The sequence below is a fragment of the Aythya marila genome (assembly GCF_965140915.1).
Source record: "Aythya marila genome assembly, chromosome: 19".
Taxonomy (NCBI): Eukaryota; Metazoa; Chordata; class Aves; order Anseriformes; family Anatidae; genus Aythya; species Aythya marila.
Genome location: NC_139060.1, coordinates 2,625,868 through 2,651,786, shown reverse-complemented (window position 1 = coordinate 2,651,786; position 25,919 = coordinate 2,625,868). Strand labels below are relative to the sequence as shown.

Genomic DNA, 25,919 nt, shown 5'->3' with positions numbered 1-25,919 from the left:
TCACAGGTGGACCAAATAACTTCTAGAGACAGGTTCTGATTTCCATTTGTTTTGTGTGATTCTCCCCACCCCACAGCCTGTTTTTTTTTTCTTTCCTTTATGGGAAGGAGGTTGCTTGCCCCAATGAGCTAATCTAGAGAGGGTTCTTTCCAAAACAAAACATGCAAAAGCCAGATCCCTCTTGCCCTCCTGTTTTAAGGAGATGAAAAATATCCCCCCGTTCTGTACCTATTCCAATTCACTTATTTGTGACTCTCTGGTCACAGCCACTTGTTTGACTGAGTTAGCTAAAGAGAGAAAACGGCCCGCTTCAAACTGTCAAGCAGTGGAGGGGAAAATACAATCGTAAGGAGCTCGTGTTGGTAAAGATGAGCAGAAACAGTCTTTCTCTTGTATTATCGTTTTACCAGAAGACACCCAGTCATATTAACGTGACCCACATTTCTTGCTCATTTGGCTACAGAGCTCATGCTGAATTTGGGGGGCTTGTTGGATCTATTCATTCCTTTAAATGCCAGCTCAGTTTTTGGGCCATTAGCATCGCATTCCACCAATCCCATCAAAGAGTTCAAGAAATCAGTCTCAGGCATGCACTTGGTTTCTCTCATGTTAAAAACGCAAGCAGCTCAGAGTTAGGCACAGACCGTATATCAGACTCAATCCTCAAATAAAGAGAAAAGAGAAAAGCATAGGTATGTTCCATGAAAGAGCAGACAACACCGAGCTCATTCAAGTCAGCAACAAAAAGCAGCTCTGGCAGGCAAACCACAAGCAAGGATTCCCCTGGGTTGGTCAAGGTCAGTGTAATAGGTACTAAATATCCAACACCTGTCTCTGAGCAACAATTCTGTTTTATTTTTCACATTGGTTATCTTCCCTTCACTGGCTGAACTCACCTTAGCAGGTAAGGGCTGTACAAGAGCCAGGGGACAGAGCCTGAGCATGGCTGGAGAGCCGGAGAGCCACCGGCCGCCTGCTCCAGATCCTCCTGCCTGGGCAGCTGCACCCGGCGAGCAGCAGGGCTGGATCCAGCCCAGGGCAAAGGTTTAACCCAGAGCCCGTTGTAATCACGGGAATGCCCCTGTAGGAGCTGGATTGGCCCTTACATGACCCTGCTCATTGCACCACTACAAATCAGGCAAATTATTGCCTTCAGAGCATCACTCGAGCCAGATCTCCCCATGCACAAGCCTAAGGCTCCTCCAAAGAGCATGCATGCAGGAGCATCTGCAGGATCCAGGTCTCTGTGTGGGAGCCTGCCTTACCTGCCTCTTCCATGTTAATACAGCTTAGCAGCAAAACCTTCCTTTTGTTCAGCTTTTGCTATAATCTCATAACCAGAGTTAGCACGTCTGATTTGGTCTGTGCTAGCTGCAAAGTCGCACTTCGCACAGGCTGGCCCTGTGCAGCTTGGGGCTTTCTATAGGATCGTGGTGTGCGTGCAGGATGAGTGGGGGCTTCAAAACTGTGCTTGGCTGCAAATTTCCACTCCTTGGGATTTGGATGGGCAAATAGTTTTCTTTTTGTTTGTTTGTTTTCTCTCCCAGTCCCAACCCATCCTTTTTTTGGCTTATCCACTGCCATTTCCTAAAGGGCAGCAGAAGCCCCAGCTCCGTGGGGAATCCCTCGCAACCCAGGAAAATCCAGCATCACCCGCGTGCACAGAGCCCACAAAGGACCGTTCTCTGCGCCGTTCGTCGGGAGGCAAAATCACACACGCTTGTGACGGGTGAGAGGGCTGGGCGTGTGTAACCCTTGGCACACCGCATAGAAAACCCCTCCTTTGGCCACGCAGCTCTCCAGGCAGGTATCAGCATTGCATGCAGTTAAAGGGGAAACTCCACGTTGCGATATTTCTCGTGTATGGCAGTGTTTTGCATTGCTTCTTCTTCCTTCTAGCTACCCCTGTAGTATGTGACATGCCCATGGTCGTCTTCTGGATCATCGGGGTCTTTGTTTCCAGGGTTTTGTTTGTTTTTCTGTTGCACAGATGCTGAAAAGGCTGCCAGGTGCTCACAAGAGGCACCGTTGCTTTATGGTTTTGCAGTCCACCTGAGGACTGGCAAACTGAGAGGCATTTCTCTCTGCCTTGTCACTATTTCCCTGAAAGGGAAGGTGGCTGGGGTCTGGTGCTGAGGGCACCCTGCTGCCCACAGACCCCATGGGGTTCCATGCAACACGTCCCCAGAGCTCAGTAAAAGCACAGGGGAGGAGGGAAGGGGGAGAAGAGACATCATAAAGAAAGAATTGTCCTTGCCTGCTGTCCAGCCATGGACAGCCTGCTCTTTACACTTTTCTCAGGATGTTTTTCATAGAAAAAAGCAGAAAATCCATGATGGATAGGGCATACAGCCCTAGATCTCCTCCTCCTGTATCTACAACAGCAGAGGTTTCCTCCCCAGCACAGGAGCTGTGCCCACTGACTGCAGAGATGCCGAATAAGCTCTGCTCTGCACGCCAGCAGCAAAGCATAAAGACTCAGTAGACTCAGTGTTCTGGACTTTAAAACCTGAAATGGGCCCATGAGCTTTCCATGGCACAGCTGGATGTGCTCTGGAGGATTAGCAAAGGAGGTTACCCAACACTGCCACAAAACAAGAACCCCAGCAGGAGCTGGGCTGCTCACCTTACCTCTTATGGGTGCCCATTTGCAAAATTCAAAGCAACCCAACATCTTGGAACTTCAGCTTTCTGTCTTCAGCATGCCTGAAGTTGCAAAGCCGCCATAGAGGCATGGGCAGAGGGGTCCGACCAAGCCAAGAACAGGAGCACTGAGGGCACTTTGGCAGTTCTGGCAAGAATTAGTCTGTGCTGCTAAGGAACTACCACTGAGGAAAAGGTATTTAAGCACATGAACTACCTTTGATGGGTAGTTGTGCTCCAGTTTAAACATCTGTGACACTGCCAGTATTGCAGAAGAGCCACTGAATCTTGCATAGGGTCCTGGCTTCCTTTGAAGCCTGGGGAAATCCATTCCTTATTTTCAGAGGCTGAATATTTTTGTCACACCTGCTTGCAACTCTACCATTACAGCTCTAACACGTCCTTTTATCCGGAGCCAGAAAGACTGGAAAGATGGTCTTATAGGTTTGTGATGCTGAGATCTCTCCCCATTCCCCACCACCTTTTAACTTTGGTCCTTCTGTTGCAGTCATTGGTGGCTCCCATCAGCAGAAGCAGCAAGGGAGCTTGGTGCCCTCAAGATCTAACTCATCTTGGCCTTGGGCACCAAGCGATGGAAGGAGCCTGGACCTGGGCAGACGGCCACAGAGACCACAACCCTAACAATCACCAGACAAACATTGAAACCTTTAACCTGCAGCACTTTAACAGCAACAAGGCCAAAATTTGGGCAAATGAAGATAAGCTCATTTTTCCACTACTCACATGAGCAGTCAATGCCAGAGCACTTCTTCATGCTGCCTGAGCCCAGGCTGCCCCAAGACGAATCACCCAAAGACATCCCCCAGCTCCCACACACCGCCGTGGTTCCAGCCACTGCAGCACTCGCAGAGGACTCGCTGCTCAGACCACATGGAGCAAACCTCTAACTTACACAGCCTCCTTTCCTTCTTCACTGTTTCCTATCAAAAAGTTTCCTCCTGGAGCCACCGTTAGGTGAGCATGTGCAGGCTGTCATGAGTATGTGCAGGCTGTCATGAAGCCTCACATTGATTTGTTTCTGAACAGCAACTGTGCAACAGAAAGTCCAGACATTAAGTTAGAACAGATCCCAGAGCTTTTGTCAGGTGACCGAGTGTTTTTTGATAAGCTCATGGTCTCATTCGTGTTATTATTAGTCATAGCCAGGATAATTAAAATGGAATCTTTTTTGATTACATTTTTCCTTATTCATCCTTTTTTGCTTCATTTTTGATTTCCAAAGATTGATGTTTCCAAAGACACCTTTGGAATTAGGCATTCAAATTCATATTGGAATCTGGTTCCCAGTTCTTCTGAGCCCTATTCATACTGTGACTTCTGCATTTTACTTGAGGAATTTGCTTTTGCATCCAGGGACTCTGGGTCCACTTGTGGTGGCAAAATACTTCCATATCTTGGTATGCCAGAGTTTTCAAAGTTTAATAAAAAGAATCTTTCCTATGATTTCTCTTTTGATTTGAGGGAAGCAAGTCCATAATGGCTTTTTTTTTTTTTTTTTCCTTACAAGTACCATTGGCTTGAAATACGAAGACAGTCCTACTAAATGTTCTGCTTCCCTCTCCAGAAACATCAACACATCTCATTGTAAAAGGAAAACAAAACAGTTTCTGAGAATTGAATTTGGTGCCACCACTTACAAAAGGAAGGCTTTCCCATCCAGGTCATCCAGAAGCATCCTTCCTTCTTATTCTCATTCAATTTTCCACGAAAATAAAGCAAGTGTCAGTCTCCCCTTTATCAGTGTCGGGTGTAACAAACAGCGGAGAACAGGCTATTGGTAACTGCATTTGCCTCACGTCACCAATTAGCCAAGGGGAAGAAGATGCAGAACAGAAGCCAGTTTTGAGGCACGCTGCAGTGAGGCTTTTTCACCAGTGCAATCGGAAATCTCATCAAAACAAATTAAATTAAAGAAAAACGAGAGAAAATAAAAGCAGAGAATTTAAATAATTGTTTAAATTCAATGAAACCAACCGTGTCCTATATGTGATGTTTTCATGGATGGATATTTGCAAGATTATTTACAAATTTATTTTTTTGAGCAGCAGGTGCACAACATACAGACGGAGACATGGTTTTCGCATTGTATGTTGATTGGATGGCGTGATTCAGCAGGTAGATAAGGAAAATAAAGAACAAAACAGGAAACAAAAGAGAAAATGAGTAATCAGGACAAGCAAAAAAGGAAACTCTGAAAATTTCACTGGAAAAGAACTGTTGGGCTTTTGGGGGTGTTATTTTTATGATAATTATATAAATTAAAGAATGCTTCAAACCAAAACAGGTTCTGAGATCCTAAAGGTAACACAGACAGTGCAGTTGTTATTTGCATTTCTTTTTGTAATGCAAATTGGGAGACAATTCACAAACACTTTTCAGGATGTTTTTTTTTTTTGTATTTCCAGGCACAGAAATAGATGTCAGTTTGCCATACACCCATTCGGCCTCCTGAGGCTGGCCGGAGGAGCAAGGACAGCTTCTCCTTCGTGCCACCTGTTTTACTATTTTACTCCAATTACCAAGAGGGTAAAAAAACTGACATGCATGTTTTTGCCTAAGGAAATAAAAAAATATGTATATTCCACTGCATTCACAAAATAAATTACATATGACATGACTACCAAATTAAAATAAAGCAATTAATCAATACATTTCTTTTCCTTTTATCTTTACTTTTCAGTGGTTCAAAGTACCGATGCAGCAAGGCTGGTGGAAGCCGAGACTCTCAAGATGAGACCGCCCAGGTGAGCAGACTCAGTTACCTTGGAGGACACTCACAGTTGGAAAACCGTAAGTTAGTCATGCAGAAAACCAGTGCTCCTGCAACTATTTGCTAGCCTGACCTCAAAATCAAGCAAAATATGTCCCTGCCCATAGCAGGGGGTTGGACTACGTGATCTTTAAAGGCCTCTTCCAACCCAAACCAATCTCTGATGCATCCCCAGAAAGCGTCCTGCCACCACAGGAGGGTTTCACAGTTTGTTTTGGGGATGGGTGCCCACAAATGGTAGCATCAACATTGCACCATCACCTGGGCTTCTCTCTGCCTGAGAAACCTTCCTGTATAAATGGGCAACGAGGGGGTGAACACATGGGGCAGGGCCAACTGCCCCCCAGGTTCCTGCATGGCTGCCCAGCAGCTGCAAGCAACTTGGAGCAGAGGAAGGCAAAGAAAGAAGAGGGCATCCTGCGGTGGGGACACGGCTCTGGGTCACCGGGGGCAAAGACCTGATCTCTTTGGTTACACTCAGCACAGTCACACGGTGCAGAGAGCTGCTGTTCCCCAGCTCGTGCACCGAGCCCAAAGCGAGGCTAAGCATGGCTACGGCATTTTGTGCAGAGCAGATGTCCACCCTCGGTTACCTTTCTCCCCTACCTGGAATGTGAAGGGCAAAAAGCAGTTGGGCAGTCAGTAAATACATGGGTAAAGATGGGGCACGATACCTGCAAACAAACAAATGCCTGCCCACCGGTCCTTGCCTCAGCCCTGGTGCTCTGCATGGCCTGGGCTGCCTGCAGACAGCTTCAGCACTTTTATTTGTGATTGGTTCTAAATTGCAGAAGTGTTAAAGTGACTTAGGCACAACCCTGATTTAAAATAGCAGCCTATACCACAAAGGTGGTTGAAAATATAAACCTATTGTTCCACTTCCCAAACAGTGAAACAGTGCTGGTGGTTCCCAGGCAGCTCTGGGACCCCAATGTGCCATGGGTCAGGGTAGCGCACCCTGCCACCTCCTGTGGACCCAACAAAACAGGACCAGAGCAGCATGGCACCCTTCTGATTATCTTCCACACAAGGTGCCATAAAGTGTCCTCAGACCTCAGAGGGGACGGGGGGTTGCACTGGCAGTGCAGAGCCTGCTACAAGACAACCCACACCACGAGGCTCTGGATGAAGCAAATGCCCTGTGACAGTCTGCAAGCTGCAATTATTTTCTGCCGTTAACAGTTGTGGTATGAACGCAGTCGCTGGGGCACTGCTGCAAATTCTCCCTTGAGTAGTGAAGCAGTGAGTCAATGCATCACCTTTAAGCCAAGTAAGCTACTTCCTAACGCCTCTTTGGCACGATGCGCACGATGTGCTTGAACTCTCAGCCCATCGCCCCGTCTGGAGGCTCAGAGATGGATGCAGGCAGCTTAAAAATAATACACCAGTGGCTGCAAAAGCCATCCGGTGTGTGTGAGTGTGCTGCTGCAAGCAGGCACAGGCTGGAGGGAGATCAGAGAAATGCCATATGAAAGAAGTTTTGAAAAACAGCTCTAGCAAGTAGGGGGGGGGAGACCTCTAGGTACTCTGCAGGGGAAAGTGCATGGGCAGGAGACACAGTGGCTATGCAGAAATGCTGCAGAAAGGGAAGATTTAGTGAACATGCAGCTCAAATTGGTCTGTGGACTGAGAGAGAGAACCAAGAGGTAAGGAGCTGGAGTGGCAATGGGCAACACATGGGTTTGATATGAAAGAGATGTCTGTGAGCAACTTCATGCTGAATGCACTGCCAGAGCAGGCTGAACTCCAGCAGGCAGTCTTCCCCAACGTTTGGCTTGATGGGTCTAGTTAGTCAAACCAAAAGACTCTCAATTATTACCTGGAAAGATAAGAGAAAAGTGTATAGATACTTGGGAGCTTAGCTGTAATGGATTTTGCTGCCTGTTTTAGAGAGAATTCGTGCTGCTCTCCAAAGGCATCCCTGCACTGCTGCACTATCTGATGCTGGAAGCCAGAGGAAGCACTGCAGAGCAGAGGTTGATGCAGCAAGGTGGGTCTCAGGTGGGTCTCTGAGAGCACATTTAGCGTCAGCTAAAAGACCAGGGGAAGGTGAGGAGCCTCTAACTATGCACTAACTCTTACTCTTTCTCTTCCTGAAGGAGCACTTATCAGACTTAGAGACCACAGGCTCCCGTAACAATGGCGAGTTCACTGTGCTGGTAACACTGGCAGAAGGATGGTGTGAAAAGAAGCCTCAGTCCATGTTTGTGGCTGACTTGCAAACATTTCCATAGATTTTCACACAAAGGCAAAGGTTTGAGTGCCTAAACCTGGCAAGAAAGCACGTCCCAAGGCAGAGGGAATGGAGGCAAGCATTCAGTGCCTGCCACAGCAGAACAAATCTCCTGATGCACATGGAGGTTGTAGCCAGACGTTGTGCTTGAGCTGAGTGACTCTACCCTGGCTGTAGGCTGTCCACTAAGAGCAAAAGGCAATGCAAACTCTACAAGATTCATCAACTGTTAAACACCATTTGCACAGGGAGTAAAAGTTGGCTTTTTCTGTATTTTTTTTTTTGTATCAAGGAGGTTAGATAATGTATTTTGTTAGCAGTTGTAATAACGTTCTTTAGCACCAGCTGAATGTCCTGTAAAGAAGTCTGGGGAACATAGTGCTTAGCACACATAACAGAGGTCTATAAGCAAATCCTGGGGACTGAGAAGAAAAAATTATGGTAAAGTTCAAATCCATTACATACAGATACAGCATCATCAGCTAAAACATGCATTGGGAAAGGAAAGGAGCACATTTTTAAATTGGATAATTTCAGGCTGTCAAGGCTTGAGTCATTTGCTGCCCTTATGGAAAAATCCTCTAGAATTTAATGGTACATTTGTGCACTTAATGTAATCTCCAGGAGTCATTAGCAGGGAGAGAGCAGACATGGGAAGGGTGGCCAATGAATCCTGTGGTATAGTTTTGTTTTTATTTAATTAATAATTGCCCTGTAAAACTTTTGTGCACAGAACAGAAACTGTGTTCCCCCAGTGCAGACTGCACAAGCTGGTGAATTTCTGGTTGCTTTTATGTTCCCATTCTCTCTTCTCTTATCACCTTTGCCCTGTCCCACAGTCAAGATGGGCTGGGAGAGACAGACGAGATGCTGGTGTGCGTGTGTGCCCTGCGAAGCACCACACGCTACAAGCCAGCAGTCTTCATTAGATTCCTTTTGATATTGTCTCTCTATTACATTCAACAGGATTTTTCCATTAATAAGCAAAAAATGGCTCGGGGTCGGAGCCTTTTCCTGAAGGAGAAATAGAGCCTGCTTCCTGGCAGAGTCACCAGCACTGTTGTTCTCATCAGAGCTTTTGGCACGAGAGGCTTTGGGGCAGCCAGCAGTGCTCATCTCTGTGAAAAGAGCTGAGCTGATGGAAGCAGGCTGCCAGGTCACCCAGGGACCCCGTCACACTGTGGGTCCCTGAGGCAGCAAGAGGGCTGGTGGGGAAAAGGTGCAATGTCTCGACAGGGTACAGCTTTGTTGGTAAATGAAGCAAATTGAGCAAACTGTACTTACCGCAATCTCTGTTACTAAAATATCAGTAATACTTCCCAACACTGTTACAAAATCAAAGACATTCCAGGCATCTCGGAAATAATTCTGCCAAATGAGAACACAAAGGGGATAGAGGGATCCAGGGGTTATTATCTCTTTGTAAGACTTTTTTGTTTGTTTGTTTGTTTGCTTGTTTTTAAATGTACATCATGAAATAGAAGCATTTCACATAGAAACAGTTGAAAATAAATGAGGAAGGCACATACCAGCACACCAAAGGCAATGATCTTCAGCACACATTCCATTGAAAACATGGACGTAAACACAATATTCAGGCATTTCAACATTTCTTCATACGCTTCTGGAGCATCATAGAACTAAACCAGGATGGAAGAAAGGATATTACTGAAAGATCCTTTATGATGGCAGAGTAAAACCTTCCTGGCTGTATCACAAGGTTCCTGCCTATTCTAGTGCCAGGTTCAGTACTTGCTTTAAGCAAGACTTTGGGTAGGAACATGGGTATGCATGCCAGGCCAGAATCACAGCATTGACTACAGCTGGGGCTACCCATGGAACTAGGGTCCAGCTGCTCTGTACATCTCCCTGCAAGCACACCATGGACCAGAAGGGAGGAAGAGTGTTTTCCAAAACCAGAGAACAAGTGCAGAATTGTGTTTAATTCCAGCAGACCCTAAGAAGGTGGTGACCACTTGATTGTGAAATACTCTAAGCTAGACAACGGTTAGGAGGGGAGATAATCTGCAATAACCAGACACCCACATCTTGTACTTCTAGGGACTGTGGATCTTGTCCCCAAAGCCTGACACAAACTTGAGCAATCTCCCTGGCACAGCTGGATTTAGAGCACACCCAGAGAGTGAACCTGCTCTGTGCAGGAAGCACGGGCTGAGTCCAGTTCCCACTCACAGTGTCTGATCACAACCAAACCACCTCCCTCTGGGGAGGGAAGAAATCCCCCTTGGCCTCTAAAACCAACATGAGGGAGATCAGAAGTGGCGATATTCCTGCCGAACCCCCCAGATGAGAGCACAAAACCTCCACAGCAAACACCATATTTTCTAGCCCGAAATTTCAAAGATTCAGTAACAGCCCACTAACCTTCATCATGAGAACAATAGTATTGAGAGCAATCATGACCATGATAAAGTACTCAAAGGGAGGGGACACCACAAATTTCCACATCTTGTACTGAAAAGATTGCTTGTTCTGAGGCATGTAGCGGGTCAGTGGCTTGGCACTTATGGCGAAGTCTATGCAGGCCCTCTACAAAACAGAAATGGGATGAGAAGAATACAAAAAAGGGCTGACAGTCTCCATCAGTCAGGTTATTGCTGGGAGTGGAGCACCTAGTGGAGGATGACATTTCTAAGCCTTTCCGACACATGATGCAAGTACTGAATACTACTGTGAAATGCAGCACACCAGCCTCAAACTGTGATCACTCCTGGACACTCATGGAAATCCCAAACCTCACAGCATTCCTGTAGCCTCCCGCAACCCTGTTCACCACCCGGTGGATCCCAATCCCTTCTTGCTTGAGGAAATAAGTTTTAAATTCATGGGCTTGCTTCAGAAAACAATCTGCCTGACACAGAATTCCAGAAACTGGAGGACTGGTGAAGATGTTGTGTTTAAAACAAAAGTATAGTGAAGCTCAGGTGTGTCCTCACACACAGAAAAACCTCTCCACCTAATAATTTCTATGAAATGTGAACTGAACTCAATCAGTAAATTACCCAAAAAGAATTACAGGCTGTACTCTCAAAGATACCCTTGGAAAATTCTGTTCACATTTTTTTTTAAGTAGAAAAGTGCTTTAAAATTTATTTCTACCCACAGGAAGCTTTGATTCTGGAACATTTTCTCATCTTGGATTGAGATAAAAAATCAAAATCTCAAATTTTGTCATAGTGCAAATCTCAAGAAGAAAACTTTCTGCCCAGCTGAAAAAAAATGTGGGTAAATCATCTCAAAATATTCTACTTTATTTTGGACTTTTTGTTTAAACAGACAAATAATTGAAACACTGAGTAACTGATTAAAAGTCAACTCTTTTAATCAAAAATCAAGCTTTAGTTTCAAAATGAACAAAGAGATTTTTTTCTGCACAACAGGTAGTTGAAGCCAAAGGACCCCAGACAAAGGATTTTGCAAATGCTAAAATTTTGCCTGGGTTCTTGAGGAAACTGGATATGTCTGTGGAGGAACAATAGACAGATGCTGTTAACTACAGAGATACCACGTCCAATTCAGGAGGTTCCTAAGCTGAAAATGGTTGCATTTGCTACAGTGTTAAATGAAAGCATTGTGCTTACTTGCCCTGTTCTTATGCTCTTCTTAAGGAATCTCCTTTTGGCTGCTGGCAGGAGGATGCTGTCTCAGCCAGGCAAAAAAAAAAAAGCCTGGTGAGAGCAGCTTTCCACTGGGGAGCAGCAGCAACTGCATTTCACTTTGATTTCTGACAAGCAGCCCCTCTCACACCAAGCACTTCTGCCTCCTTTTGCACATGCATGCTTGAGCTAACACGCAACGCTATCTCCACTTGGAAGTGGAGCTGTGATCCAGAGGGATATGGGTACTGCTTAGCTCAAGGGCAGCAGTTGGGACTCTCCCTGGTTTTGTTTTAATGCAAAATATGAAAATTTCCAAGATGCTTGGTGCCTATTCTCTAGGCCCTACATTCAGCACATCATACCACACTTTCTGAAGCCCTTCCTGCTGCAGGAGAGATGAGGAGAGAACTCCCCTCAGTATTGAGGAGCTCTGGACCCCCAGGTGCTTACACCCACAGTTGCTCAATTCATAAGACGTGGGTACCTCGTTTTTCTCTAGGCTGCATTCTGACATCACTTTATCTCCTTGCTCTTGGAAGGTGATGATGATTAACGCCACAAAGATGTTCACAAAGAAAAAAGGGAAGACAACAAAATACACCACGTAAAAGATAGACATTTCCATTCGGTAGCCAGGGCTGGGACCCTGTTCCTCGTAGGTAGCATCCACTGAATGCTTCAATACACTGCAAGCAAGCGCAGAGAGAGAAGAAATGTCAGTGGAATCAGTGAGAAGCACCAATGACACCCCTACAGTCGCTCGCTGGCCTTCACTCGCACAGAGGGTTTTCCCACATATGCTCAGGTCAAATTCATTCCCATCTTAGTGGCTGGGAAGAAGTTTTCCTTGAGGATATTTTAGGGAACCCTTCTCTGTTTTCACCATTCTGATGAATGATTGCCATCTGTTACGTACAGATCCACATATCCAAGTGAGGGGGAGAGGATACTGTTAGATCTGGCTTCTCTTCTGCTCTGGTCAATATGAATAAAATATGGGTGGGAAAAGAAAGGTACTGATGATCTCTGAGTATCTAGGGGAACAGTGAGGGTTTGGAAAGGACATGCTGATGCTCTAAGTTTTATTCTCTATTTTATTAAATAACTGAATGTGGAGGACAAGGAAGTCCTGCCATGTAGACACCCCAGCCATGAACTGCAGTCCCAGCAGAAACGTCTGCCAAAATAAAGTCATATGCTGAACAGTCTGGAGGCTCAAATACCCAGTATACTTTCAGCATAGGTCACAATACTTTTTCCCTTAATTTTCTTATATTTCCATTACAAATTTTACACTCAAGAAAGGTGCGCAAAGCCAGGAGACAGGAGCAAGCAGGCTAGTCAGCATTGAAAGCCTCCTCGGCATCAGTGTGCAAGCTCAGAGGAGCACCGAGAAAAAGGCAGGATGCTGCCCGCTGACTCACCCACGAATGACAAAAGGGGAAGTTAAAGCTTGGCTGATAAAACTGTTCCTATTCCACAGGTCACCTGCCCTTGACGTGTCCCTCAGCATGGAAAGCTGCTGCTACCCCTGCAGCACCTGACCCCGCCAGCCCCACGTACTCACGTTGGCCACCCTTCTCCCGTGGAGACGGTGAAAAGCGTCAGCAGAGCCCACAGCACGTTGTCGTAGTGGAACTCGTACTTTTTCCATTCCCTGGGCTGTGCCTCCACCTCATTTTTTTCATAGTCAAGGTACTGACCCCTAGGAACAACAGAGGTTCAGACCAAAAGGGAGAGTTAAACCAAAACAGCCACATGCTATGGCTCAATGAGACCCTGCTGTATTGGGGTACAGCACAGCAGGGTCTGACCACGCACAGCCCCTAGGTTTGTAGATTCATCAAATGGTTTGGGTTGGAAGGGACCTTAAATATCATCTGGTTCCAAGCACATCCCACCAGGCCAGGCTGCCCAAAGATAGGGAACACAAACAAAGTCTAGGGGAGCCTCAGGAACTGGGTCTGACGTTTAGAAATTAAATAATTGTCATCAAGACATTCATTTGCTGGACAAAGCTGACAGCTAACGGCATGCTGGCCCCAAGCTGTCTGACCTTACAGAAAACTCTATGGTTTGATGAGGAGTGGCCTCTGGTTCCTACTTGAAGGCTGTGTATAACTTCAGAATTGGTCCTGCTTTGAGAGACAGGAGCTTGGACCTGGTATCTGGAGAGTTCTTAACCACACTAAATTTCACACTTTTCTGCAATGCATTGGCTCTATTGCAAGGCAGAGCTGCAGTGAGAGCAGTCATGCTGCTGCCCCACGCTGCAGGGACACCAAGGGGAGATGGATGGACGGACGGACAGGCAGCCCCAGGCAGTGCTGAGGATGCAGTTTGGGTGCCAAGGAAAAAGGCAAGTGAGGAAGACACCCGCTGCGGGGAGCAGCACACCTCCACAGTCTGCTGCCAAGGACAAAGCATGATAGGGCTCTTAAGATATTCAAATGCAGTCCTTTTTTCTAGCTAATTAGGAGTTCCTTAACTTCCTACTGACTCACTTTTGATTATTTATTCATTCTGTTTTCTTAATTTGCACAAGCTGTGAGAAAACAGGCAGCAGGTAGAAAGAGGAGTCATGCCACCCCTCTCAAGGTGTGCTTTACCTTCAATTCACACCCAGCTCTTGCTGGGAGAAGGAGCTTTCTCCCCTGTATCATTCATGCATTCGAGTAACCATTCACTAGATCACCACCACCAGGAATGGTGAAGGTATTAAAACAACAAAAGAGAAAATTCACCTCTAGGATTACTGTGCTGAAGCAAAAGGAGCCTTGCCATGTTCAGCAGATAACTCAACTGCTGCAGCTCTGGGACAGCCAGGAGCTACTGGTGCCAGAGGAACCTCAGGCTCCCTCCACAGCCCCTGCCCAGCCATACCTGCAGTCCTTCTCCAGCTCCTTTGACTCATCAGTGCAGTAGAAGAATCTGCCTTTGAAAAGCTGCACAGCAATGACGGCAAAAATGAACATGAAGAGCATGTAGACTATGAGGATGTTGAGGACATTCTTCAGGGAATTCACCACGCAGTCAAAGACGGCCTGGGGATGGGAACAAGGTTAGGGAGCTGCGAGGAAGGCAGAGGGCATTACCCGGTACCTAGCATCTACCTGCACGTGGGAGTAGTTACCCAACACATAACCCACGTGTGGTTTCATTGACTTGCACAGCACATGTTTGGTGCATGCTCGTTGTGGGAAATAATTCTGGCTTCTTACAGCTCCTGCTTTCTTGGTGGGTTTGGTGTGCCACCGAATTCTCTGGTGCTGCCCGTAAAATTCATCAAGACTGAGAAATATTAGTTCTAAGCAAATATTCCCCTGGCCAATTATGAAATGAAAAATTTACTTGTGTTTAATTTATTCACAGTGAATAGGGAAAAACCTCATCAAATATGTTCCTCATTGACTGTTATTTGAACTGTTTGAATAATAAGAAAAATATACCAGATGCAAAACAATCAAATGCTTTGAACAATATTTCTTTCTAATGAAGTGTCTACCAAAATCAAGTGTGAATAATCTAGTCAGCATATGTCACTTCTGAACTCCTCACGAATAACTTCTCAAATACATTTATTATTTAGTTATTAGTCACTGATTCACTGTTACAAGTAATTTGCAGTTTAATTTTAGTCCGCGAAGTCTGTCATAATAGAAATGGAGCTGTGTTACTGCCTGAGCACGGGGTTTGTACAATAGTGTTTCTGTTTCTCTGAATGGCAGTGAATAATTCCCAGAATTACACTCCTGATGCAACCCAGAAACCCAAAATTAAAACACTGGAAGCATCTCTAATCACCCTATTAATCTTGCTGATTGTTGCATACAAGATCATATCCAGGAAAAAAAAATGAAAAAGTATTTTGAACACAAACCATGTGAATATGACTTCTGCTTCATAGAGATTTCTGAATTCTTCTTTAGAAATGGTAAAATTACTCTGTAAAATGACTTGAAAATAAGGAAGGCATTCAATAAAAAGCAAACGTCGTGTTCTGCAATAAGGCAGAGCTGCTGTCGACTGTTGCACAACCCAAGAACTGTGCATTTCAGATTTCTAAACAAATAAAGACCATTTTCTACATTGTTCAACATTACTCTTCCTTATCTTGTGAGGTAAATTTAGTACACATAAAAATGCATGAAATGAAAATTAGTTAGGCATGAATTGCGGGTAAGGACAAAGGCAAATCTGTATAATAAGTAACCTTGATTTTTACGTAGCATTATGTGAAAAGAGGAATTGTCAGACTTCGCTTCACCACTGCACCAGCACCCTTTGCTTCTCCCCTATCTCCCACAGAAAAGAGCCTGAAAGCGCTGCTGACACACAAAGACGTTCTATAACAGATATTCCAGAGCTCCAAAACTCAGAAATGATTACATTTTGTAACTCCTTCCACCCTCTGCTTCCAGGGCTGGCTCTATCTCAAAGCGTTCCTGAAATGGTGCTGAATAAGTAACCACAGGCCATTACATTTATTTTACTTTGTAACTTAGCATTCTAGAGATGAAAGGGTCCTGCTATAAGCCCCCGCGCTATATATTCTTTAATAGAAAAGATGAACAGATTAAAACTCCTCATACAGCAATGACATTTCTCCTTAGAAAGGCTGTGGAAAATCTTGCAATATTCATATTAAGCTCTGTAGTGAAAGTCAAACACTCCAAAGCCTATTTTCTCATGTATCATTTGTAGGAGCATCACATGTACAAACTGTAATTTAATTTATTTGCATTTTTTTTTCTTTCTTTTTTGGGAACTTTGATTTCTTAATGTGGATTTGCAATAATTCATAAAATTGCATACAATGTTTGCAAAAGAAACAAGTGTTTGACATTTGCTAAACATCTGCACGGCTATTTTTACAAATCTGGCAAAGAGATTAATTGCAACAAAATAAAAGGAACAGAAATAACTTGGATGAAGTTTACTCCATCAGCTTCCATTTGGATCAGTTGCCAACCACCAGAGAATGAAATATTTGAGGTTATTCTCTAACCTTTAGTTTTGGCAGCCGTTTAATGGTCTTCAGTGGTCTTAGGACCCGCAGAACTCGCAGCGACTTGATCGTGTTGATGTCCTTGCCTTTGGTTCCTCTGCAAGGTATAGAGGGTACAAGAAAACAGGAAGAATAGTTTGGACCTTAGGCTATGAAGAAAAACACCTGGAGAGAACCAGTTTTCTCACAGGTGTGGGTGCCAGCCTCACCACGGATGCCGAGTACTAGCCAGGACCAGAGATGAGCACCCACCTGGGACGCGTTCACCACCGCGCAGAAGGGATGCTTGGGCAGGACATGGACCTTGCCCTGTTGAGCCCCTCGGGCTCTCCAGCCACAGCTCATTTCCCTGAGTGTCCCCAGGGAACCAGAGGCCTCTTTACCCACCCAGGCAAGAGCCACGGCCGGGGCAGCCACGCACATGGGCTGAAGGCGCTGGGAGAGGAGGGTCAGTGCGTCCACCCCAGCCACGGGCAGGAGAAGGGAGAAGGTCACACATGGCACCCATCCTGCCCCAGGCACCTCGATGAGACAGGAGGATGTTTCCCTGTGCTTCTTGCACTTCTCCGGCAGGGAAGTGGTGTCTGGACAGGCAGGCAGTGACCGGAGGGAACCGGAGCCCTTGGGAGAGGGGCAGCACTCTGTGTGCCCATACCCTCGTCCTCAGGTCTCTTTTGGAAGACATGCTACCAAACCCATGCTGGACCATGTAATATGTTGGCATATTACATGCCTGGAGCAGTGCTAGGACAACTTCCCACTTACGCATGCAGATGCTGTAAGTCACATTTTGTTTTTAGTTTTTGTGTGTGCAAGACATGAGACCATTCCTCTCATTTCCATTAAAAGGGTTTAGGGAAGGACAGAGTTCCTTTCCTCGTGCACTTCCAAAATAAATGAAAAATAATTATTCCCCAACACACACCAAGACACAGTCACATCGTCTTCCAATCCAACAGCAAAACAATGGCATTCCCCTTCATTTAGTATGAAGTGAAAAATGGGATGGAAATCTTTAACAGCAATTTATTCATGACCGTAGACTGGGTCTGAGACTCTACTGGAGTAACACAGGTGGGAATGGATAACATGTTGAGCAGATGTTGATATACCTATCCTACACTCTTTGGTTTGCTAAATAAAGCTTCTCTTCTCCAACAGGAAAGCAATAAAAACACAAACAACCCTAGACACCCACAAGAGGTATGTGTTGGGAGCGGGCTGAAAGCTCCCCCAGCCCCTGTTAGCAGCCAGCGCTCTGCACTGTGCTAAAGGAGAAGCCCCAAGAGGGGAAGAAACAACCCGATTTAATTCCTGACCGACCCTGGAACGTGGCTTTTTGTGATTTATCTGCTTATAAAAGACTAACAACTCAATGTTAAGACTGTTTTAATCAGTACAAATACTGGACTGGAATCTACAACCTACAAACATGCATTCCTGTCTCACGTCCGGACTCTTTTTCCAATTATCAGTAACTACTGCTGCCCTGAAATGCAATTGGAAGTGAGACACAGGGAGTTTTTGAGGGCCATAGGGTACATCCCAATGACCTATATGTTGAACACAAGCTTCCTTGGCAGAATAGAAATGGAGTAGAGGAGGAGCAGAACAGACCTTTACCTCTCCTCCCCCTGCCTGGTCTTTCAGGGGTGCTTTAGGGCCATTTTCAGAAGCTGCTGATGGAAGGTGCCTGCTCGCACGCCTGCAAGTCCAGTTGGTTGTACTAATACAGAGTTACAGGACTGGATTAACTATGCAGAACTATTACATAGAGCAGAAGTGGAAACAGGTCAGCAGGGAGGAGACAGCACCTGGTCACCCAGCCCATGGCCATCACCTTTGGCTGCTCCCTGTCCCCCCAGAAGGCCAAAAAAATTGATCCGGGCACTCTGTGTGGTCCAAGACTTGGGGTTTTACTGGGTGAGGAAGGCAGAGCAGAAGGGGGTGAAGAAGTAGGGTCTGGGGGATGCAGGAGCGAGAGAAAAGCAAAGGTGAGAGGGTTGAAGGACATGTGGTTGGGGTAGCAGGAGAAAACAAAGGCATTAAGTAGAAGGAAAGGGCACCTTGGCTCAGACACATAGTAAATTCTTGATCATTTATGGCCATGTTTCTGGTTTGCAGATACCCTCACAGCCCGGATTAGCAGCACAGCCACTTGCAGGTAACACTTGAACTAATAAGCCTTGACAGTCTGCATCTGGTTCCAGGCAGACACACACAGTTTCTGCACTGTGTCTTCTAGTACTCTTGATTCCAGGAGGTCTAAAAACCTCTTTGCTATGCTGCTGTTCATTTGTGTTAAATAACAATTGTACCAGTCAGGCCTGCTGGAGGTGGAGGTTGGGATGGGAACAGTGATGCTTCTTGGCTCTGAAGGAACAGCTGAGGTCTTAGAGGACTTGCTCCAAGCCTGGAGCAGTAACCTCTGTAGATTTAATAGTGCAGGAAGGTTAATCCAACCTTCTGGGGACTAGTGAATAGATGGAGCAGAGTAAATCCTGCTATATGACAGAGGAAGCTGCTTTTCCTTTGCCCAGGGAGGCGTGTAGACTGCACTGAGAGCTGGGAGGTGGGAGGAAGACAGCTCCAGTCCCAGGAAATTCCTTCTGCCTCAATGAAGAACACTAAGAAGAGTTTTCTTTTTTTTTTTTCCTTCTTCTTTCAGGCACATAAGCAAATAAAGAGCATGAGCTGATTAAATGTTAATGGGATTTATGATCTAAGTCATATAGAGGATCCTGAAAAATCCTCTAAGAGTCTTGCTATAAGATAAAGCTCTTCTGAAGAACTGGGACTTTGAACCAGAGCAATGCAAACTGCACTTTGATGAAGTGCAATTTTTGCAACTATTTCAGCCTGTCAAATAAAAGCTTAAGAATTGGTTTTGGTGTTTGTAAGAGACCCCTCTGTCAGTATTGGTTTTTTTTACACCACTCTAGTACAAAGCCAGTATCCTAAAATAAAAGGTCCAGATGGAACTAAGATTCAGTCAAAAGCTGCATACAAGCACACGTTGACCAGAGCAGTCCCAACTGCATATTTCATACCACAAAAATAAATTGATGTGGAAGGAAAAGATTCTGCCCTTAGGTGAACAGCAGAATAACAACTAGCGAATTCAGAAGATCTACAGAAGAGCAAGCAGGAGAAGGACAGACAGCAAACAGAACCCCAGTGACTGGAAGAAAAAAACAAAAAATAAAGAAGGAAAAACATTACATTGGGTCAATTCAGGTTGCATTAGGCTTCTTCAGTCTTTCCTGGGGCAGTTTACAGCTCAGTTATTTAAAACATTAAAAATATTTAAAAAGCTTTGTGTGGCCTTTTCCCCTTTAATAAATAAACGATCCTTTAAAAAATTAATTGCTCTATAAAGCGGAAGCTTCTTGTTTCTGTTGCTCCTGCGAGCAGCTCTGATTTCACGTACAGGGGCCTCTCAGAGCCACACCATCAAATATTCAGAGCAGGGTGGAGCCACCGCCTCCTGCAGCTGCCTGAGCTCCCCAGGCAGAGCAAATTCCTCCAGCGATGGCAAACAAGGACACCCAGCCCTGCCCCGGCACAAAGCTGCCTTCTCCCAAGGGGCCCAAGGAGTTGGAGCCCTCGGCAGAAGACAGAAAGGAGTACCCAGTATCTTGGATCTCAAAAGCCTTTTTCTTTGCATCTTTTCCATCTCATCTCTTGGTGGGCTGCTGCAGAGGAGCCCACCCCAGCTCCTGCCCTGCAGGGGCTGCTGCGTGGCACCATCACGTCCCATCTGGGCCACCAACCCAACAGCCACCTCCTGTAGGTGGCAAAGCCCTGCTTCTCCTACCTCCTCCTTTTAGAATCATCCCTGCCACCTTCCCAGCAGCTCTCCTGCTTTGTTTCCACACCGGGGATCGACAGACAGGGCTAGGTTGCGTTGCCCACCCTGCACAAAGCCAAGCCTGAAACCTTCAGCACTAGCACAGTTTAGACCACTGAGCCTCTAAATGAGAATAATTCCACTTCTTTAAAACTAGTTATTAAGACTTTTGTGAGCTATATAGCTACTAAACTCACACATATACTCATGCATATAGCTACTAAATCATTCCCTCAAATCTTTTTTGGTACAAATATATCTGTTTATCATAGCTGCTGAATTTCTGGTCAAATGCAACACTTGTCACCTGGCTTTCTAGTCTGCTTTTGTCCTCTGGGTAAAGGAAATTGGAATGAATGAGAACTGTTGAGGAAAACTACATTTCACTGAATAATGTGACAAAGGAGTCGATGTAATGGGTGTAACATGGTTCATTTCCACAGTGGCAAGTGTGTGTACACATATTTGACAGGCATAACAGTGCAGCAAGATACAGGAATAACATATTACCCCATGAAACTCCTAGAGAGAGATTCCAGCAAGAAGAAGACAAAGAAAGAGCAGAGTCAATGACAAACATAAGGCTATACAGTGCACCCCATGCACCTGCAGACACGTGCTGGCAGAGAATCCCATCCCATCCCGCACCCACCAGCTCAGTGTTCATAAAAATCAACAAGTGAGGAAGCAACAGACTGGCTATACAGCATATACCCACACATCCCCCCGCAGAGCATCAGCCCTTCTACTGACAAGCAGGCAGGGCAAATGTGCCTTCACCCTACTGACACTTCAGGAGGTAATAACTTTGGTTGCTTGGCAAATGCCGTTTCATTTTTCAAAGAAATAGTGTGAAATTCTATGCATCTCAATGTAGAAAAGCATCTCAACACCTTTCTGGTGTTGAAAATGTAGAACTGCAATCTCTTTGCTCCTATTCATCAGCTATTCCTATGGAACAAATGGAATTTACACCTGGGGCTGGTAAATTTTGATGACAAATTTACTTGCTTGCTTTAAGCTCTTCTATTTCCCTAAAGACTACAATATGTCTGTATTTTTGTGGAATGCTCATCTGCAGAAAAAGAAAGGTATTTCCCTTTGAAATGCATTGCTAAATGGAGGACATTATTTTATCATCATCATCAGTATTAGTAACCTTTCTAGCATCTCACTGGGGATCTTGTTTTCAAAGTTGTTTGAACTACAGTCAAGCACAGAAGAGCTTCTAGAGCTGCAGGCAGAAGGCAGGCTGCTTTGAAAGGCTGAGATTAATGTTATGTACCTTGCAGCAGTCACTGATACCAACTCATACGGCTAAACAAACAGGCTGTTGGGGTATTCCAGGTGGAAGGGTTTCAGGGAGGTCTGTTTTCCCTAGGTTTTCAGGGACACATTGGTTCAGCAGGAAGGTAAACCACACCACCTTTACTGGACAGCCACCAGGTCAAGAACGTGCACGAGTTAAGTCACACTGACTGAGTGGCAATCACATATTCTTGCAAACAGAAACTACTCACAGCCACATTAAGTACATTTTTACAGTAACAGGTGATGAGTGACAGGACGCTAGTATTTGCTATCAAAAAAACACCAACCAATGGAGATTACCCATTTTTTTTCTCCAAAAGCTCATTTTCAGGATTATCAAAATTCAGCAGGGTCAGTGCATCTATCTGGCTTAACCAAACAATGCAGTTGAGCTAAGGACATGACTATCTACCCCACTCTTATCTGTACAGCCTGAGACTTGTTAGTATTCATAACTGGAGTGGTGGGAACAGAGAGCAAGTCATCTCCTACGAATGACTGGATTTCCTGCTTTCAGATTAGACAAGAGATACCACGAGGATTCTCTGAATTGGATGTCAACACTTGCTGCCAGCTGAAGTATGGGCACGCAGCAGCAGTTAGAATCATAATAAGAAATTCAAAATTTTCCGAGCCTCAGAAATAGGTTTGACTCACTTTAATCTGTAAGATAGTAAATAGGCAGACAGGTTTTATTCATTCCCTTCTGTAAATCCCTGCTCAATAATTGCTCAAAGAGCATGTAAAATAGAAACAGCTTGGGGCATGCTATTATGAAGCACAGTCAGGGGATGTACAAGTAATTTATTTAGAGGCTGATGAGGGGCTGTTAGATATTCACGGCCCAATGTAAGCAATGGGAAACCTGAGCACAAAACAACTCAGAAGGATTAAAAATTATTAATTTTAATCAATAACTTGTCCAAAAGAAAATTTTGTTTAAAGAGAAGATGTTTTAGATGCAAGCCCCGATGTTTGCTCTTGCAGAACAGAGCTGCTCTGAAGGGTTTACCTACTGCCCCTTCCCCAGTCTGTCTTCAAGGTTTGAATTCCTAATGGCAAAAGGGAAATTTTCAGTGAATCACAGACTGGAGCAATAATGCTTTGCACACTAATACTTGCGACTAATGTAATTTGACTTTTCTCTCTCTCTTCAGCCTTTACATCTCAAAACAGATTTCCTTTACAACAGAGCACTCAGCCTCTCTGAAAGCTGATTTCTAATGAATAGTGACAAAGCCTCCAAAGAGGGAGGGCAGCCTCCCTTTGAAAAGCTTGCGTTGGGCATGACTGGCTCCCAGATCAAAACAATTCTTCAGCACAGGACTAGGCACAGAAAGCCTGTCTCTATTCAAAAATTTGCCACTGTCACCTCCACTAAAGGACAGCAAACGCTGCACACCTTGATCATCTAATCAGATACAGGAAGGCTCTGGGCATAGCTGATAAAAAATACAAGCACAGAATTGAAGAATTTGTGCATTCTTCAGGTGTACTTTCTCTAATCCATCTTTAATCCATCCTCCTTGGAAAAAGTGGCAAAGAAGAGGTGACGTTCCTCAGCTGTCTCAAAAACCATACCAGCAATTCCATCTCCTGCTCATCTGCTCCTTGGCAGGAGTCAAAGCAGCTGAAATATTTTTTACCCAGCATTTGTTAAGAAGAATAAAAGATCTTAAACAAAAATTTCACAGCCGTCATGTGAAAGGGACCTTGGCACCTCAGAAAATAAATTAAAAAAAAAAAAGTCCTGAGAAAAAATCCAGGCCAACATTACCAGAGAGACCCTGGTAACATTTTTTTTTTTGTTGGTAGTGACATGAAAGCACGTAGGAAGAACAGCAGATACGGCCATCTGCCTAAATATTGCCATCAGTCTAAAGTACTCAAGACACGCTTTCACAGTTTCCTGACAAAGGTGAATGCTTTTTCTCATTAGCAAGTAAAACACTGCTAATTTCTTCATCTTCATTAATCATCATGTCAACAAACAGGTGAGTAGATTTTGGGCATGGGCTGCTAAACATTCACTGTAATTACTCAACACTAATTTAGCAGAAGATTAAACTGGCCAAGTCCCGAAGCCTGTTTCCAGGTCAAGTCCTAGAATTCCTCAGGAACATTTTTGCACTATGATTACTCCGTGGCCCAGAACTACAGGGAGGAAATGTCTTTCCTCAGTCCTACTTTGAGCTCACAAATTTGGAGGAACCTGCATTGCTCTTCCTCTGGCCTGCTCTGAGAAAAAAAATGTTCAAAATGAAAGCTAATCTTCATTTTGTAGAAATGAATCATCTATGTATGTTGCTCAAAACCCTTTACAACATTAAAGAACCCCATGGAGCATTATTTAATGTCCTAAATAGAGAGCAGTGATTGAGGGAGCAATTAGCCTTAAAGTGAAACTGTGGAAATGCAAATACACTGAATGAGAGAGGAGGAGGAAAAATACCAAAGGTATATGAATCAGAAACATCCATGACTCTAGAAAAAACGTTCTGTAAACAGTTCACAGAGCTATTAGCTCAGTTCATCAATTGTTTTTCCATAGTAAGAACAATTTTAAATAGAATTGCTTGAAGACAGAAGACTGCCACAAATGGTTATAACGCTTCCTTGAAAAGAAGTTGGCCAGAAGGTCACAAAAATCTTGACTCAACATTTGAATGAACAGCAGACAGACTCACCCTAAAGCTGGGAGAATTTTCAAGAGATTCTACATCACGAATTTAGAGCTTTTTTCCCCCAGCTCTAAGATGATAAAAGGTAAAAATTGAACATTTTGCTGAGAAATGGAGCCACAAATACTACACTTCAACTAGCTCTGCGCTGTGATCCTGCCTCCCTTGCAGCTTATTTCCTAGAAATTCGGGTGTTAAGAAAGATGTACTTACGAGAAGGCAAATGCCACCAAGGCCCCACTGACCACAATGAAGTCCAGGATATTCCACAGGTCACGGAAATAGGAGCCTGGGTGCAGTAACAGCCCCAAGTCAATCATCTGCAGGGGAAACACATCAGAAGAAGTTTTTTTTTGGGGGGGGAAAAAAAAAAGAAAAGAAAAGTGTCAAATCAGTGTTACTGAGGTACAGGAAGCATCCTCAATCAAATGACCCTTCACAAACCCTTCTTCAGTGTTCAACCAGCAGGGCAACACTGAGGTACTGTGTGTCTCTTTAGGCACAAAGAGCTTTAGCAAAGCCAAAGCTGAAGCCAATAAAATGTAACCAAAAGCATGACAGAAAAAAGCACTGTCTGCTATAGAGGGTTCTTTGCGCAGACATGCATTAGTTTATGGGAACAGCCATCTGCGCGCCAAGCATCGAAATAGTTTAAGTTTATTCTACCTCAATCCCACCAGATTTGTAGTAATTAACACTTGGAATAGGATATTACATAATAAAACTCAAAGAGGGAACGGAAGACCCACAGCCAAATGCAGCAAAGAAAAACGCCCACTCTGGAGCAGTCGCTGGAGGCTGCTGCTCAGCGCACGGCCTCGCTCGCTTCTGTACACGGCTGAGTCTTCCTTGTAATGCTGCTAAGGATCTTCTAAAAATCGAGCCTGAAAGTGCTTGCCAGAGATTTGATCAGCTTTCTGAGAGTTCTGCAACTGCCCACGTAAAGTTGCTTTTCTCAGATAGCTTCAAATCCTTCCATTGAACAAACGAGAGAATCTGTTTTTGCTTTTTAAAATCATTTACTTTAAATATTTTTTATTCTGCATCTCTTTTGCATCTTGCTCTGACAGTAAAAAAATAAATCCATCTTTACACCTAGAATAAATTTTGTTAAATTTGTTAGAATTACGCTTTCTGGCAAGTTACTGCCCCACATTTTCAGCTAAGCCCATCAACTCTGCTAAGCAAAGCACAAAGATGAATGCTCAACTTTTTAAAAAATGGTAAACCAAGCATCAGTCGTAATTAGTGTTCCTGATTGGCATCAAAGGAAAAGGGAAGAAGCAGACATGTCTCTGTAAGGTCTATCAGCTCCTGTGTCCTGAGCCACGCACAGACGTTTCTGCATCACGCACCCACATTTCATAGCCTCTTACACAACCACAGCTACTAAAGATATCCTTATTTTCCTGCATGAAATGTGAGACTGGAAAAAATTAGGAAGGCAGCTACAGAGAAGCATCTGTTGTGCATTGGCTACTTTTGAGTGCTGTTCCTGATTTAAAGCTTTTTCATCACCAACACCTCCCAGGCACCCCAGGAAGCTCTGCCGTGCTCCACCCTCTTTCTGCAGGTTCCCAGAAATAGATGAGCGTGGATCTGACAGGGGACATAAACACTTCTTTTTGGAAAAACTCCTACCTTGATCACCATCTCAAAGGTAAAGACACCCGTAAATATATAATCCAAGTATTTCAGAGCCTAAATTGGAAAGAGAAATGAGTATTAGACCACACACTGAAATGATCTGCACATGAGAAAAGTGTAAAATGTTTCTTCTAG

The 25,919-nt window shown here is 44.6% G+C and overlaps 1 protein-coding gene across 2 annotated transcripts in view; it reads right to left on the bottom strand.

Moving 5' to 3' along the window:
* Positions 1-25,919, bottom strand: part of LOC309885706 (voltage-dependent N-type calcium channel subunit alpha-1B-like) — a gene marked incomplete at both ends in the record, with an annotated part of 282,028 nt that overhangs the window by 36,291 nt on the left and 219,818 nt on the right. For both annotated transcript variants that reach the window (XM_082775940.1, XM_082775939.1), the window contains 9 exons: positions 8,952-9,035; positions 9,197-9,307; positions 10,053-10,217; positions 11,772-11,973; positions 12,855-12,992; positions 14,171-14,331; positions 16,296-16,392; positions 24,351-24,457; positions 25,779-25,838. In XM_082775940.1, coding sequence (XP_082632066.1) covers positions 8,952-9,035; positions 9,197-9,307; positions 10,053-10,217; positions 11,772-11,973; positions 12,855-12,992; positions 14,171-14,331; positions 16,296-16,392; positions 24,351-24,457; positions 25,779-25,838 — 1,125 coding nt within the window. The remainder of the gene's footprint in view (positions 1-8,951; positions 9,036-9,196; positions 9,308-10,052; positions 10,218-11,771; positions 11,974-12,854; positions 12,993-14,170; positions 14,332-16,295; positions 16,393-24,350; positions 24,458-25,778; positions 25,839-25,919) is intronic.